Source organism: Ischnura elegans, chromosome 3 (assembly GCF_921293095.1).
Source record: "Ischnura elegans chromosome 3, ioIscEleg1.1, whole genome shotgun sequence".
NCBI lineage: Eukaryota > Metazoa > Arthropoda > Insecta > Odonata > Coenagrionidae > Ischnura > Ischnura elegans.
In genome coordinates this window covers 49,369,338-49,386,374 of record NC_060248.1, presented here as the reverse complement: position 1 = coordinate 49,386,374, position 17,037 = coordinate 49,369,338, and the positions used below count along the sequence as shown (strand labels likewise).

The following is a 17,037-nucleotide window of genomic DNA, read 5'->3' as shown; positions in this document are numbered from 1 at the left end:
ATATATGATCCCCGAGATTGGGTCACAGGTGAACAAAGAGCATGGCAGCAACTAGTTAACAGATTAATATTGCGAAGCAAATGTCAATACTTTTGTCGTAAGTACAAAATAAATACTGATAACTCACCTCATGCAATTCCAGAGCACACAAGGAAACCACAATGCAACACCGATCTCAACAACTCGGAAAACAATATCATGGAAGTTCCTGCTTTGCAAAGGAACCCTAAAACAAAATAAGGAAATAATTACAAACAATTTAATAAAATTGGATTTTCACATTAATAAGGTTTTTCCTGCATATAAAAAAGGCAATATACGAAATATTTTCCGTGTTTTTGCATTTAATTAATAAAATATTTTTCCTAGAATTATCAAAAGAATTGTATATTTCAAACTTATATTCACTAACCATAAAGACAGTGAGGTTGAGAAATATGGAGCAATCACAAAATCTATACATAATTTAAGTTTACAATAAAAACATATGTAAGTATGGCATAAAGTACATTTGGTAATGCCCAGGTACGCAAAATTCATACCCACAAACAAGCCAAAACTTTTTGTGGAAGCTCCAGTTCACATTAATGACAAACTCTGCACCATTTTACATAATGTAGCTTCATGTAAACTTAAAGCTCACTCAGGAAGAACTATGAAATCGTCAAGTGAAAAGCAAATGTTCTAAATTACACAGAGAAACAGAATTTAAAATATTAAATACTACCTAATTACTTATTCACTAAAATTAACTACAAAATAATTCGTTATATGCTCACTTCGTTTTCCAAAACTTGCTGAGTGTCTCACTGCATAGGAATCCCACAATTATTATAAGCATAAATGCTTGAGCCAGCAGACCAAATCGAGATTGATGAAGCTGGGATGTATCGACTCTTTTTGGAGGTCCATCAGTAAATCCACCTCTCAACTACAAAAAAAAATTCAAGGAAAAAATGAGAGAAATCCTACTATGCAGTAAATTACTTAAGTTAATTAATAATTGATAGGTACATATGGATTATGTACTTGCACATATAATTTGTCACATAAAATTATGGAAAATAAAGGTTATTTCATTGGCCTTCTAAAAGCCAGTCAATATTCCGTAGCCCTAAGCATTGATTCACTACGGGGTGACCTCAACAGAAGGCAACCATCTGCAAAATTCAAATTTTCGTCCTCGTAAATAAAACATAATATTTATGCACTTATTAAAAGGTCAAAGAAAAGAAGGCAGGATATTCGTAAATAAAATCCTTTTGTAGAGATAAAACAATATCTTAACTGTTCTCTGTTAACTATCTCACTGATAAGTTAAAATTGTACAGTCAATAAAGAATTTTTTTTAACTCTTCTCAGCCTCCTCTGAATAAGTTATTCATAGATAAGCCATATTACCCTGACTACAGTTGTCTGTTGTCCCCTTTACGCTCAGAATCTCTGAGAGAAAAGAATTTTGGCTAAGGGTGATTTTATCGTCTCTCTTCTTCTCCATTGACTTTCAATAGAAATTAGTTATTTGCTTTGTCCTTTCCAAGCTACTATTTATTTTACGATAATGGCACCACTAATATTTACTGCTAACATATAGAAAATCTTTTCTCTACATTAATGATACTTAGCATAATTTTTAATACGATGGAGAAAGTAACACGAAAACTAAATATCTTGAAAAATGATAAAAAATGTGTTGTAGGAAAAAAAGTGAATGTGAATAATAACATTTCTCTCTTTATTTCCCCGATAAGGGAAGACGCTTCTCCAGCTTTTCTCCGTTAGGAACCTTGCTCTTGACAGCTTAAATAAAGAGAGATATATAATATAAAAATGGCACCTCACTCCCAGCATCAATGGCCTTGATGACGAATAAAAAGTCTTCCATTTTAATGTCTGCAAAGATGATGGACCATTGGAGCCAAACGGAGTGCCCGAAAAGAATTTACTTCAAATATTCACTGGTGGAAAATCATATCCTATGTAAATTATGATCGTAACTGAATCATAATAAAAATAACTAATTCAAAAGATCGTACATTCTCCTCACAACACGGAAGGAACTAGAAATATTAACCTAGGAAGGTTATTTAGGAAACGGGCTATGACCCTTGTTCTTCTTTTTTTCTTTAGACTGAACGATAGAGAGCATCACCAATGAAAATAAGGTGGGCTGCCGTTAAAATTTCGTAGGCATTGCAAACAAATATCTATCTTAAGCGTAGATAATAGTTGCCACTGATCACAAAATTCTTAGATTAAATTCTTATACAAAAAATTTCAAGACCTAATTTGATTTCGTTTTCTAAATTGGAAGGGAATTTTTTTAGTGCTAAGATCGTTGATATTCAACAATAACAGAATGGGAAGTTTAGGGCCATGTGATTTTTTAAGATCTTTCACAGTATTAAATTAATAAGAAATAGCATTTTTTTAAACCATATCTAAAATAGCCACCAAAAACGTTAAACAAGGCCGCTTCAGACAGAAAAAGGGCGGTAGGTACAAAAGCAGACTTTTTTTGCAACTTATTAAAAAGGTTTGAAATTAAGAAACTTGATATTACGAAGTGCCAATTTTCTGGTCCCGCTGACTTCGTATAATTGAGAATTTACTGTATTCTCTCTTGATGAGGCAGATGATAAGGTCATATTATGCCAAAGAAGGTTAACCTGTGCCAAGTACTGACTGTACCTTTGCTTCTTAACAAAGTAATATTGTAAAAAATACATAATGCACAAACCCAGGGCATTACAATGATTCCTTAAAATAATATTATACTAAACACAGTCACTCATAAATAAAAGACTATATTCGCCTATTCCAATTGATGACTAACTCAATTCATTGATACAGGAAGTTTGCAGAAAATTAATTTTTCACCAACCATAAAATTACAAAGATTCATCAAGATAAAGCTCTCACTTTGTTTAACATGAATGCAATTCTGGTGCACACCAAAATTCATAAAATAAAATAAAAAATACTTTTCTTCAGCCAAAAAGATATACATGGCATACTGATTTTAAGAGGAGCATACATGCCCCATAATCCAAAACTTCAAACTGAATTCTGACCAACAATGCAAAAATAGTGGATACAAATATATTTTCAAGATTTTAATAAGTATTCAAAATACAATGTAAGGACCAGGACCCTACATCAACCATGAGAGTTTTATTGATATGCAATGATATTAATAGAAAGGATGAGTGCTCATCAGAGTAATTGATTTCCATCAAAAATGAAAAATTATAAATTTGAAAAAAAATATTCTAATGACAATGGCTAAACATAATTAACTAATGTTAATAAGGTTAAAACGATGTTTTCCAAATTTCCATAAGCATATTTCATAAGCAGATGGGTCGCAGCAGAAACAATGCAGGAATTAAATAAAGTTGATAGTCATATGATCCTAAATATTTTCAAGACAAGATTCTAGCACCCTCATAAATATAGAATTTCTATAAATATTATTTTCAGCAACACTCATAGCCTCTTGAAGAAATGCTAAATTTCAATGCACATACTAACAACATGGTGTTAAATGCTTTTTTTTACTTTGGACCTCAGCAATATGCTTTGATTTTTAATAAAAAATTGAAAATATTAACAACCATACCACTATTACTACCTAATGCGTAACATTCATGCACGGTTTAAAAATGAGAAGGAGAATCTGAAAACATGCAACGACCATGACAAAAATTATAACCTGCATAGAAAATTATGTAATTACTAATTAATATAATACATCAATTAATTGCTTTAATACCACAAACAAAATTTCAATTGTGAGCTAGCAATCCACATTGAGCATTCCACTTGAAAATAGTTAACAGAGGAGAATGTTATGGAAGTACACATTACAGTGTCCCTTATACATGCCTGATTGGTTCCAACAAGTGGAGCAGTGACACAACTGGGCACAGGTGTGCCCTTGAGGTCATCAAGATGGACTTCAGAGGCTTTGGGTCCACTGACTGAGGGCTTCCTCAGTGGATCAAGCTGCGCATCTCGAGGAGTTCGGCTGCTTGTTGCAATGCCAGTTACAGTGGATTCATGGTCACACAAGAAACCACCTCGTACCTATATGGTTATTCAGGATCATGGAATTGTGTGTCGACATGCAGATCAAAGCATTCTCACTCTAGGACACATGCCTCAAACATTACATTAAAATTGCAGAGCTAATAATAATTAGACAGTGAATCAGCAATCCTTACACAAGCACTCTCAATTGTAGAAGTTTATAAAGAAATGAAACTCAGTAAAATGTTTTTATTATCATTTCACTAGATTATTTTTTCTTGGGCACTATGCAAGAATAAATATCATTTAGAAGAGATTTAACATAAAATATAACATGAATTTAACAAAGGTTCAAACCCAGACAGCCTAATAATTATTCTAGTGTAACCCATAACTACCACCATCAATTACTAATAATTCAATAAAAACATACTACACAATAATTTAATGCAGTGAATACTAAATGGAGCAAACAAACTCAGTCAAGGCAATGAGATTTAAGTTTAGCTCAAAAACTAATTTAAAATTGTACATACAACCTTCAACCAACAATAGAGATGATTCAAAATTTTGTAATCATAGCTTTTTGGGATGGTCATCCCTGGAATTTTACTGTGTTAGAGCAATTACATTAATGGCCATAGAACATTCTTGCATGACTACTGGTAAGGCGATTCATATACAATCAACTGTCGATACGGCAGATCAGAAAAGGTTCTTAGCAATGATCAGAATTAATTTTTGCAAGCAAAATTATTTTTAGATGATATTTTACACATATAGATACAAAATATTGATTGTTATCTTCTGGTACAAAAAATGATACATGGCATACTTTTTAATTGGGCAAAAAACAGGATACATAAATTTATTTTGTATAATTTATGGCATTAAACTTAACATTTTAAAATTATCTCTGACGCTCACCTGTTTTTACTTCACAAATTCTTTGTCTTAAGTCATTTATTTTGAAAATTTATTAGTATCCCGTTCACCATCAAAATCTAAAGCCCAATTAAATATAATACTATCCTGAAAGCCTTCTCTTTTGTGGAAAATACGTTTTCTCTAGAGTCTCTTTGGTGGAAATCATAGATTTTGAGCAATACGGTCGCTCCTGTTTTCCTCGGTTTCAATAGAATTCAATTGAGCCAACACCAAATCGGTGACATCATGGTCAGTAGGGAGAATGTGAGATTGAATGGCTTCAACTACAGAGACGTAATTGTTAAAGCTAACATCATCAGAGAACAAGAGACACCGCTGATTCACACTCCAGTCAACATCATCTGAATCAATGCAGTCAAATTTAATGGGGCGCCAAACTACATTTCATTCTCCATGAACTAAACAGACATGAAGCAATTAGTTATTGTTTTTGCTTCCACAATGTTTCGAGCGTGGCACATCATTTGACTAGACATTTCAGCAAATGGGAGCTCCAGAGTGAATCCTTGCAATGAAGACATTTTTAGCACTGGATTTCACCCAACACATGTGATCCCATAATGGTTTGATTTCATGATATTATTCTACAAAGTAGAGTTCACCAAGTTAAATTTCTTTATAAATTCCTCAACAATACTTTTATCGTGAGCATGCTCAGGGTTTTATCTACTCTGACCTTGGATGCCGGGTGGCACAATTCATGAATCTAATTTGTTGAATGAACAAATGTCATAATAAAATTAACATATAAACCCAAGGTGACCAGAGAGGTAAGTGCTTCAGTCTCCCTCTCTCACTTAATACGATAAGATGTTACCAACATTAATCAACAGCAAGCTCTGACTTCCCTCAAACACATTCTCATCTTTCTTGATGGAAAGAGTTAGAGGTGATGGAAAGACAAAATTATCTCAAACCTCCCAATATCTCTGGGCAGCCTTGACATGTACACCTCTTCAAAAAATCATGCCTGCATTAGCACTGAAAGGAATCCATTCTCATTTTATTTCAATCATGAATTGTGTAACCCCGTTTGGAGAAGGCAGAAGCATAATATCCGACTTCAGACAATAGAGAAAAATGTTCAAACATACACATGATTCAAAAGAAAGGGAGGTCTATCATTCGAGAGTGATTAATGCAGTTACATATAATGAAAAACAATCATCTGAGGACCTTAAGAGCTTAACATTTTGCAGCACAAAACGTTTTACATGTATTATTTTGCCAAAAGAAAGTGCTGTAATTAGGAATAGCAGAACATACAATGATTCACTGTCATAAGCATCCCTCTCAATTTCTTTGCAGTGAGAATAATAGTTGTAGGTGAACAAAAATGTGTGCTCAATTTTTAGCACATAGTGATTTTCATTGAGGGTAGTACAAAAAATGAGCCAATGCCATTGCTAATGGTATGAACAAGGCTTTTTGATGCATAATATCCTTTTTTGAGATTCTAACATTTTTTTTTGAGCAAAATTTTGAACTAAAATTTAAATAACTTTATGAGATAGGTAACAGAATTTAGTTAAGATGTTATATTAATCAAAACCACATGCCATTCGATAAATTCAATCACCTTGAAGATTTAGAGAGAAAAAAATTAATTTCAAAAGGAATATGGGTGCTTCAGCTATTGAGAAGGAAAAAACAGTGAAAAGGGTTAGTTTATGCGCATGAAAAGGTTATATGATAATGAAAAATGCTATCAATTTAATGGCATGAACTGCAGCCCACTTATGAGCTTAACTTTCCTCTCTACTTTCATAGATCTAAATCCAGCGAGTGCAAAAGACTGCTTCATATTTTGTGCCTAAATGAATTAATTAAAAAAAGAACTACCAGAAAATGAAACTCAAGGTTGTAGTTAAAAGAAAGTTGAAACTTAAATTTTATTTTTGAGTTTGAAAATAACTTGAATTTATTTTGCTACAATGGAATGATAAGTAATTTTTCACTCTTTATAAAGCAGTCAAATTTTTTTTCAGCACCTAATTTTTAGAAAAATTATACGCTTGATAAAGCTATGCAATTCTTCACGGAGAAGAGCTATCCTAAGGTACCTGATATTAAGGTCAATTAGAATTTTTGCATCAACATTTAATCCATCCAAATGTAGACAGCCCTTTCTATAACTACTCAATTACTTTTTACCTACATAAGCCAAGGATAAAAAATAAAATAATCACAAGGGGGAAAGAATTAGATACACAGCAAACTCCCGATTATCTGGACTAATGATGGGGAGAGGCAGCACGAATAACCAGAAACCACGAATAATCCAAACTTTCGTTTTAGTTCCTCGTAATTTTCATCATTTAAGTAAATCAATCAATCTATTAGTATCTACAGACATTGTATGTCATTTTAGATAGCTTTCCGAAATCACTGAGAGCTTTCTTTTCCCGACTGAGATCTTTTTAGCAGCGATAACATGATTGAACTCGTATTCCTACTGTACGTGTAATACTTGATTTCCGAAAACCACGCATCCATGGCTGCGAGATCACGGATTCAGAAATGTGGTTTGCACAAATGCTTCAAAACCACTGAGCTACGTCAGAAACTACACTGTCTGGCACCACGCTACATGTCGCACAAGTTGCCCGGGATGCAGCTGCAGCATGACACAGATCCGTTATCACCGATCGCATTCGCGCACCACAATGCTTGAAAAATAGGAACACCAAACTCCCATGATAGCAACTGGCACACAATCACTCCATCGCCCAGCAGTGGTTGTGGGAAACCAGGTCTTTTGGCAACCTGTCTACGTAAGCAAGTGCCTGGTAGTGACTCATGCTATCTCTACTTTCAATTCCCCCATTCCCTTCACTTTTACTCATCTGTTTCCATTATTACCTTCCTCTCCAGTTTGACCTTGACTACTCAAATGGCATAAACATACGAGTGCATGTGAGTTCACGGCAACGATTGCACACTTGCGATATGAAATATACATTTAATGATCATAGATAACATTTTTTGTTTACAATTTGTTAAGCATTGAAGATTCTACTAAAATAGGGAACTTGCATATATTTCAGATATAATCAATAGCCCCAAAATTATCTAAAAATATATGTTTGCATACCTCGGTGAAAGTTTTTTTATTGTTTTATGACGTGGTTTACGATATTTAATGCATCAAAGTTCACGAGAATTTTCAAATGCAAGTGAGAAGCGAAAACGCCCGATGATTGGCTGGTAGAAAAGTGACGTCATAGTTCAGTACGAGGAGAGACGGCGGCACGGCCATAGTAGAGGTTGCATACTTATACATGCGACGGCGTGGTTATGATTCATTTATTGAAGTGCAGACGTATCGCATTTGTTCATTGTGACTTCAGGGATATTATTTGATCTATTTTTTCTTCATTGAAAGCGATAGATTGCGTAAAGATGAAGGAATATGGTTATTCTTAGGCTGATCCTAACAAGCTTCCTGTTACTGATTCCATCATGATAACAGGGTATTTTAGTGAAACTGTAGACTTCGTCGGCGCGGAAAGTCGATGCCGAGAAATGGAAAGGTAGCTGATGTGCATCTGAAATGTTTTATAGTTCATAACAAAGTGAGACTTGCGTATAATATTGGCGAAAGCGTATACTCATGTGAAATGTGTATTATTTTGGCAGTCCGGTAGTCTTATGGTGAACTTATTTCCACCTCGAAGCTGTCGATGATACTTTCAACTTAAAAATACCTTGCCTGGAGGTCGACAGGAAGCTCTGAAGAAGCCAGACGATTAATGTTTCAATTTAGTAGCGATAATATAGACGAACTTCCAACACAATCTACCATCTTGTTACTCAAAACCCCGAAGCCACTTCCTATTCTGCAGAAAGAATCGGTCAATCGCTCTTCGATCAATATAATAAACACAACGTCTTTAGGTGTTAAGAAGTTACTTTTGCAAAATGTAAATCCTTCCTAATTTAGCATTAAAATGTGAATGTTTTCCAAACAGTCTAATACATTTTGGGAGCTTTTCTCACGATATATCTGAAACTCTAAAGGCGAGCTCATCGTCATTGCGATCGGTTGTCACTTAAAAATTCCGAATCGGAAATCCTAGAGGGATGATCTTCGACGATGACCATGATCACCTGCACTCTCACTATCACTGGAACCCGTGGTGAAAATATCATCCCAATCCAATTTTTATTTGGTTTTAACTGGGGAAAGAGCAACATAGAACTGCGCATTCTTTGGGCAACTTTGGGTTTGACTTTCCCTCAAACACCCCATTTCCCCTGTGGTGCATCAGTCCTATCTTTTTACGATGGCCTGACAACCTTTAAATGGATCCTTGGTTTATCCTGACAACCAACTAAATGGAAATTGCTGATCCACACGTCTTCCTCTATCTCCACAGTTTCCAAATCAAGGGCCGCGGAACATTCCTCTCGTGACTCAACTTTTTCTGAAAAGCAAGCCGGCGTAAAATAAAATCAAAGAATGCTGCGATTCATTTTTTGTGACCACCTCTGGATTCCATTCTTTTTCCATCTACAACTTCCTTTATCTTTCGGGGTAAACTATGGGACAAGAGTTTAAATAATATCATTAATTTATAACAAAATATAAGTTCTAAATATACCCAAAAGCCATTTTATTAATCCGCACTAATGAGTGTAAATTAATGTGGAAGATGAATGCTGTAGACGTAGTAGTTTTCCTTAGGTTGAGTTGCAAAGTTCATGAAGTTGACAAAACGGCTAATTTTTCGGTGCGCGGAGTCATTTATTGCACTGGCCGTGTCTACAGTTTTCAATTTTTTGTAATAAAAAAAGCAGAATTTAGGATAAAATTTCCTTTAAAATGACGTATAGTTCATTATTATAGCATGCAGTGAAGCCAGGGTATAAATTTGCAAAGTACAGCGGCACATCATTTTGACGCCGACAGTAGAAGAAAACGCTGTCTTCTTGGCTGGCACTTGAATGCATGAGGATCAACGTACGTACAAAATATTAAAATATAGAGCAACGTTGCTCTATATTTTCATATTTCCTCCCTTGATTTTAAACATCATGGAATTTTCTATGTCCTTCCGTAACTGAAATTGAACAAGTACCGTAAAAAATTTGAGTCCATCGTAACCATCGAGAAGCACCTATCTCGATTTTTGTTGTGAAGTTGAGTTTTTATTCTACGACGGCCGAATGATCGAAAAATCTCAGTTTCAAGTTATTCAGTCAAAGAAATATGGAAATATTATTTATATTAAAGTTATCTTCGCTCACATAGCACACGGGTTTATCATTTTGTTTATTATACTCTTATTTTTCCGTAACGCTCATCCCGACAGACGGAATGCATCGAGGCTTTTCTTCTAATTTCCTCCGTGGGAATGCAGACGAAAATTCTTTCTGGGGTGTTATTGCACAGAGGAACAATGCACCACTTGTAATTTTTCCTTATTTCACCCATGTTCTCCTTTAAACGCAACGTGGCACTTCCAAACCTGCAGTTTGGGCTTGGATCTTGGACTCCTACTGAACTATGACGTCACGGCCAAAGATTAGTGGGGGCGGTATTTTTTAGCCCGCGAAACTCGGGAGACTTTTGGGAGTCATTTTCTAGTGTATAAACTGAATTTTAAGCGGAAAAAAGTATATTGCGGTACTAAGTGTTTACTGTAGTGTATCAGCATACTATTTTAAAAAAGTATGCAATTTCCCTATTACTCGAAAGTTTTTTCCCGCGACTGATCGTCGTCTGCAATGCTAGATCAAACATCCAAGTATACTTGAAACATTCCTTGTCAGCAATCAAATAAAATAATTCCATTTTTCTAAGGGAATTCTAAAGGAAATAATAGGCCCGGTGTAGCCATGCATTAAAATGCAAATATCCTGCTGCTTTTGTGTTGGATTTTATATTTTTATATAGATGGGGGAAAACATCTCGGAGTGCGACCTTATGCACGGATAATCAGCATAACGGATAAACCACATCTGGATAATCAGGAGTCTGCTGTACTGCATATTAACTCTTTGCATGCCAATAGTACACCTTAACCAAATCAACTGACATGATTTTATAAAAATTTATATGGAAAACGTTATGGACTGCATTTAGATCTTTGGATGATCTATACACCACCCCTTTAAAAAACTTCCGAGGTTCTCTCCTCAAGAAATTTTCAAAAAAGTAATTCAAAAGCATAACAAATATGCCCAACAAAGGACACCTAAAGAACATAAATACTAGAGCTCAAGAACAGCTGCCATTGCTACATTGATTATGTAACTACCAAGCTAATTTAAAGAAGAAAGGAAATAACATCTATTTAAAAAATCTACAAATCTGAATCACGCAACACTTGACGTAGGTCAAGAGAGAAAACATTGCATCAAGTACAGGTTTACCATTACGTCACCTAAAATGATTGCCTACATAACAGTATGCTATCACAGAATACTTGAACTTGAGCAAGCTCAGTCAGTGTGCAATCATGTGAAACTTTAATTATCGCAAAAGGGTAGAGAAGCTCTGATAGACATAATTAACAATCATACTGCAGACATTACAGAGTAAATCTGATTGGACAGTAAAAACTTATCACAGCACTGGGAACATTTATCTAACAAGTTCCCCAGTAATAATAGGTCATAGAAATATTGATATTTATTAATCAACAAAAATAAAAGAGAATCTAATCTTTTACTGCCAATTACCACATTCATCAGAGTTAATTAATCAAATGCAAGGCTAAAGATTTTGTTGAAAGTGTGCAATGATAGCATTTAAAATGATCATTGCTGACATTATCTGCACTATTAACACCCAAAATATCATTACGACTCTTACAACTCTTTTTTCAAGACCATGATCTTATTTATACGGTTTAAGAATTGACTTATCATTTCATAGATTGTCCGATCTCACTAAACACAAACTAGATGCAGTTACAAAAAAGAAATATTTTTTAGATAGGGTGGCAATGTTGTAGTTTCAACACTTATAATAATTCAAATTCTTTCGAAGTACAATTTCTTCTAATATCATAGATCAGAATGAGCAAAAGTGTACTATAAGATGCAAAGAGTCAAAAGACTTTCCCAAGAGGCAGAAAATATGTTATGCATTAAGGGAAATACATATCATTTCTCCGTTAAAGAATTCAAGCCTTTATTCTGATTAACAATCACAGAGAAGATACCAAGAACATGCAAGGAAAAATATCTGGTTTTCTATGCAAGAGTAATAATATATTTAATTTATAATAGATCCAATAGCAAAGCAAATAAGCCTTTAATTCTAAGGAAAATGAAGGCATGCCATTATATGAAAATGATAGCACTTTTTGGCCTTAATCATAGCGTATTAATTATACTAGGAGCAAAATATTTTGCTTCAATATGAAAATCACTAACTTACCTTAAAGTAAACTTCCACACCATAAATTAGGAAAAAGATAACGTTGATGAACAACAGCACTGCATAGCACCCATTGAAGACATGGGTGTAAAAACTCTGAAAGGAATATCACAGAACTATGAAAAGTTTGTAACAAATTGGCCAATAAAACTTCACCTTTTTCAATATGTGATATAACAATAGTCTAACTTCACTATAGACTTTTAAGAACATTGGACCACCACATAAAAATTCAAGGATTTGCATTAATGTATTTCTGTTGGAATATGTAATCAGACATTTTTTTGGCTAACTGAATATCATGTGAAGATATTGAAAACAGGGAAATAAATGGTGGTCACCAATAAATGAAAATGGATGGAATTGTTAATTATCCAATACGTATTTAGGAATGCATAATATATTTATACATTTCTAGTAAATTCACACAAAAACATCATTAATTATAATTTAAAACCAAAAATGTCAACTAATTATTAGTATTTGAACTAATCATCAAACACTATGAAGTTGAAGTGGCATTCTTCAGCATGATTCAAAGAAAAGAGTCAGAATGTATATGACTTTACAGAAGAGAGAATTGATTTATGGGCTACATGTTAGCAATTTGATGATTTACCTTGTCTTCCAGACTTGCATTCGCCACATGAGTAGTGATGAACTCTCCAAGGAGCAGTGAATAATTTATAATGTTAAAAGTGACAAAACCAAGGAAAGACTTGGATAGGAACTGTGGCTTCTCCCACCGAATATCTCTCAAGTGGAATACCTGAAAATAGGAAAAGCAGAATAAATATTAAGGAGTATCCCATAGAATGCAAATCATGGACTATTCATGCATTCAAATGATATATCAGAGTTTCATACAAGATGAGAAAAAATTTTCTCAAATATAAGAGGGCCCTAATAACATATATGTAATTACATAATCACTTGAAGCAAGGTTTCTCCCAATAAATATTGAGATGTATTTGCACCTGCAAGTCTCACTCTTTAATCTTATATTTTATCCAAGTTACTGACACAAAACTTTATGAATTTACATGAAGAATGTGTGTAGAGCCTTATTGTGAATTGTTAAATTTGGTAGTGTTTCTGAGCCAAGCAAATTATTATTAAAAAATCACATCCACAGTTCTTGAGTGACTCTTTATCTACTCTTGAGTGACTATTCAAATAAATCTAACTTACATTTATCCTCATTCCCAATGCTATTTTTTTTGTTGATCACTGGCAGAAAGTTCATAAAATATGATGAAGAACAGAATTTTTCACTTTCTCAGCTGTGACTCCAATAAGATAAAGTCCTTTCAAATTCATAAAGGATGCTCTTACTGGTATCAAATGATAATCTTTAAGCATGAATTGACTTTGATCCACTTGTCCCAATTTCATGTCACAATGCTACAATGCCAACACAGCAATACAAGCTACATATACCATTGAAACATGAGATTAACCCTTATGAGATGGTGGAGTTCTCTCCTAAGCACTGTTGGACTGAGCCCCAAGAGACTACTCCAAACCCTTTGTACAGAGCATTTTTGAAGGTAATTCGTTAAGAAGGGTCTCGTGGATAATCGCACTCTCTCAGCACCAACCTTTTCGGACCCTTCCTAGCGGGGACTCTGCATTATCTCGGACTACGAGGGTAGTTGGGCTCCCTCCTTTTGGGGTTTATAACCCTACCAGCGGTATTGGTTCGCGGTCAATCATGCTTTGTTTATATGAATTAGCTGTATGGATAACTGCTGCTTGCAATTAAATTGCAGACTTTGATGCGTTTCATGTTTCGTATGAGCGGTTGTGCAGTAAAGGTATCATTATAAGTTAATCTTTACAGTAGCATTTCGTTTAAAAATTGTAAATGCTGCTCAAAAGTCAAAGAATTAAATTCTTAATACCTATATTATTTGAGGAAGGAACAAATATTTATTTTGACAACTGACTGAATGAACAATTGAATGACCGTGGTCCCTTACTACAAAGAGGGGTAAATTAAGACAAGGGGTTCGCGTACCTGCTCCATGATTTCGAGGGTACGGCCTAAGTCCCGCTTTATTGGGTCCCGAAACTAAAACTTTGTGAACCCGCAATCGTCATAAAAGGGAGAGAGTAAGGAAACATATTTGGCATTTGATTTCCTACGTTGAAAAATCTCCAACGAAAATTTGTGACTTTCATCTCCCTGATCAATAAACGTCCTGCCACATATTTTCATTGTTAGTAGCGAAAGAGTTTAAGGTTTCAGTTTTGTTGATTTCAATTTTACATCATGACTCCCTCACAAAACTGAAGAATGCATTTCTTATTATAATTAAACCTGAATTATATGTATAGAGATATTATTTTATGTAATAAAAAGAATTAATATTATAAGAAAGGGTGTACCCATACAACCAAATTAGACACATTTATAACAGTGCGTAATTCAAAGTGATGAAAAAGAAACCAAGGGGATTAATGTATAATTAAGCTATGCATGGAAATTGGAGGCGATCACTGTCAATGGCTTCTCATGTCAGCATTCCTAAAGGCCGTTTTACACGGTAAACGGAATTGCGCAGGTTAGAGCTGCATTAATTTCTAAAATGGCATGGAATTGCGCGAATGCATGAACGAAATTAGAACGGGCTATTTTGCCGTCTCGCATCCACGCATTCTCGTTTGTGTTCTAGCAATTCACCGCTTTACACAACACAATTTTGATTGCGCCTTCACACGTACGTCAGACTGCGCAATTCCGTGTACCGTGTAAAACGGCCTTAAAACCCAGTGATATCACAGTAATTTTTAAACATGGCCTCCTGTTTCAGCAGTCTTTTGACTATATACTTCATTTTTTGGTGCACTCAGTAAGACATTGTAGAGTTACAGGAACATACATTTATCATCATTTAATTAGCAGGTTTTAATAATGGAGCCCAAACTATACTGCAATTCCTCAATACTAAAAATATTTCTAACTCATCTTCAAAAATTAAAAAATGGACATTATTAACGTATCTTTCCCATGAAGTGGGTATTGAATACCATCAAGACACTACAAAAAATACCAGTTAACTATCACGAGGGCACAGGCACCTGATACTGCATTTAAGGCGTTCCCTCCAAATGACGCCATTGAAATATCAAAGAGACTCGGGCTGCAGAATTAAAATAGGGGGAAAGACAGGGTCAAGAGAGAAACCCAGCATGAAAACCACATTAGTGCCGTGAACCACTTGAACAGCATCAAAATGGTGAAAAAATGAGGAATCATTCCTGAAGCTTAGATAACAACGGCTGGGAGGCGCCCGAGTAGCATTTTCCAGCAAAAGAGGCAGTGGCTGACTATGACTCCAAAGTATCCTAAGGGCCCTGCAACCCGCTACTCATGGATACCACAATGGCCTAAGTGCGGGAATACCGTGCATTTTCGTTGAGGACACGAGAAAAGCTATGCGCTCTGGCGAACCGCCGTACTTATTCATCCATACCCACACTAAGCGACTACAGTGCGTACCTTTGATCGAGTTTTCTTCAAGAATTAATAATTATAGAAATTCTAGCGACTCACCCACCACGCGCGATCACAAAAGAACCAGTACGCTTCGACAGCAGAGGAACTCCTCACGATGCTGACGGTAGACTACCATCCCTCGTATTACTGTGCTTCCAACTTCACCCGATAGGACTTTCAGGCCAAGCGTTGAGGTGCGTCCCATTGATTTCTATCATATTCTGAAGTTCAACATATAAGGTCAACATATCTATCCCCAGTGGTTATTATCGTCCATAAATGCAATGCCGATTCACGACAAGCATCCATTCATTCACCAAGGGGCGATTTATATTCCGCTATGGAACAACAAAATGCACACCTGGCTTATGTCACGCGTAACTACGTGGTGCAGAGAACTCTTCACAAAAAAATCAAGTATTAATTTGCAGCACCGGAGGATGCTAAATCGAAGACCTTGAACACGTCAACGCCATAATTGAGGTTCATTGGTGTCCATATAGGGTCTAATGCGGCGATAACCATTTAGATTCTTTAAGCGGCAGAATTAACTGTCATAAGATAATGAAAGGTTAACGAACAAAAGCATGCCACAATAAAAAACTGGTCAATATCGGGATAATTTCTTTTGGTGAAACGCGCAATAAAATACCTAGACTTATTATTTTTTAAGGATAAATAAATTGCAAAAGCAAGTTACGGGAGCTGCTGCGAACGGCAAACGAAAATCGTCGGCATCACGAAAATCTGCGCTTCGCGATGAAGATAATAACCTGAGAAGCACTGACACCAGTGCTTTTTACCGCATGGAATGGTAAAAGTGGTGCTGCAACATTATCCCACTATACGCCGAGCGTAAGATTTGTTTTCAAATAGGAATAATTTTCCCAAGAAATGCACTTAATTACACACAAATACTCCATGGATCTAGAAGAAGCAACGTATCACGATAAAAGAAGATTGATTCCAGCACATTTATAAGCAAAGCAATGCAAGAAATATTCTTCTCTTCGCACGTATTCCTATACAAAGGACTATAGCTGACCCCTATTGCACCATAATGAATTCAAAGCCCCAATGAGAACACAATGGATCAGTTAACTGACCGCGCATAGGACTCGACATTGTTTATCCACAGGATTTTCCACGTATACTTCATCTATTG

The 17,037-nt window shown here is 35.2% G+C and overlaps 1 protein-coding gene across 2 annotated transcripts in view; it reads right to left on the bottom strand.

Annotated features, from left to right (window-relative positions):
- The window catches only part of LOC124155756, a 43,233-nt gene that overhangs the window by 12,778 nt on the left and 13,418 nt on the right, over window positions 1–17,037 (bottom strand). The window contains exons 5-9 of one of the 2 annotated variants that reach the window (XM_046529841.1): window positions 12,990–13,139; window positions 12,371–12,466; window positions 3,889–4,089; window positions 780–931; window positions 128–226 (exon numbers count right to left, since the gene is read on the bottom strand). In XM_046529841.1, coding sequence (XP_046385797.1) covers window positions 128–226; window positions 780–931; window positions 3,889–4,089; window positions 12,371–12,466; window positions 12,990–13,139 — 698 coding nt within the window. The remainder of the gene's footprint in view (window positions 1–127; window positions 227–779; window positions 932–3,888; window positions 4,090–12,370; window positions 12,467–12,989; window positions 13,140–17,037) is intronic. The other variant, XM_046529842.1, reaches the window with a different exon arrangement.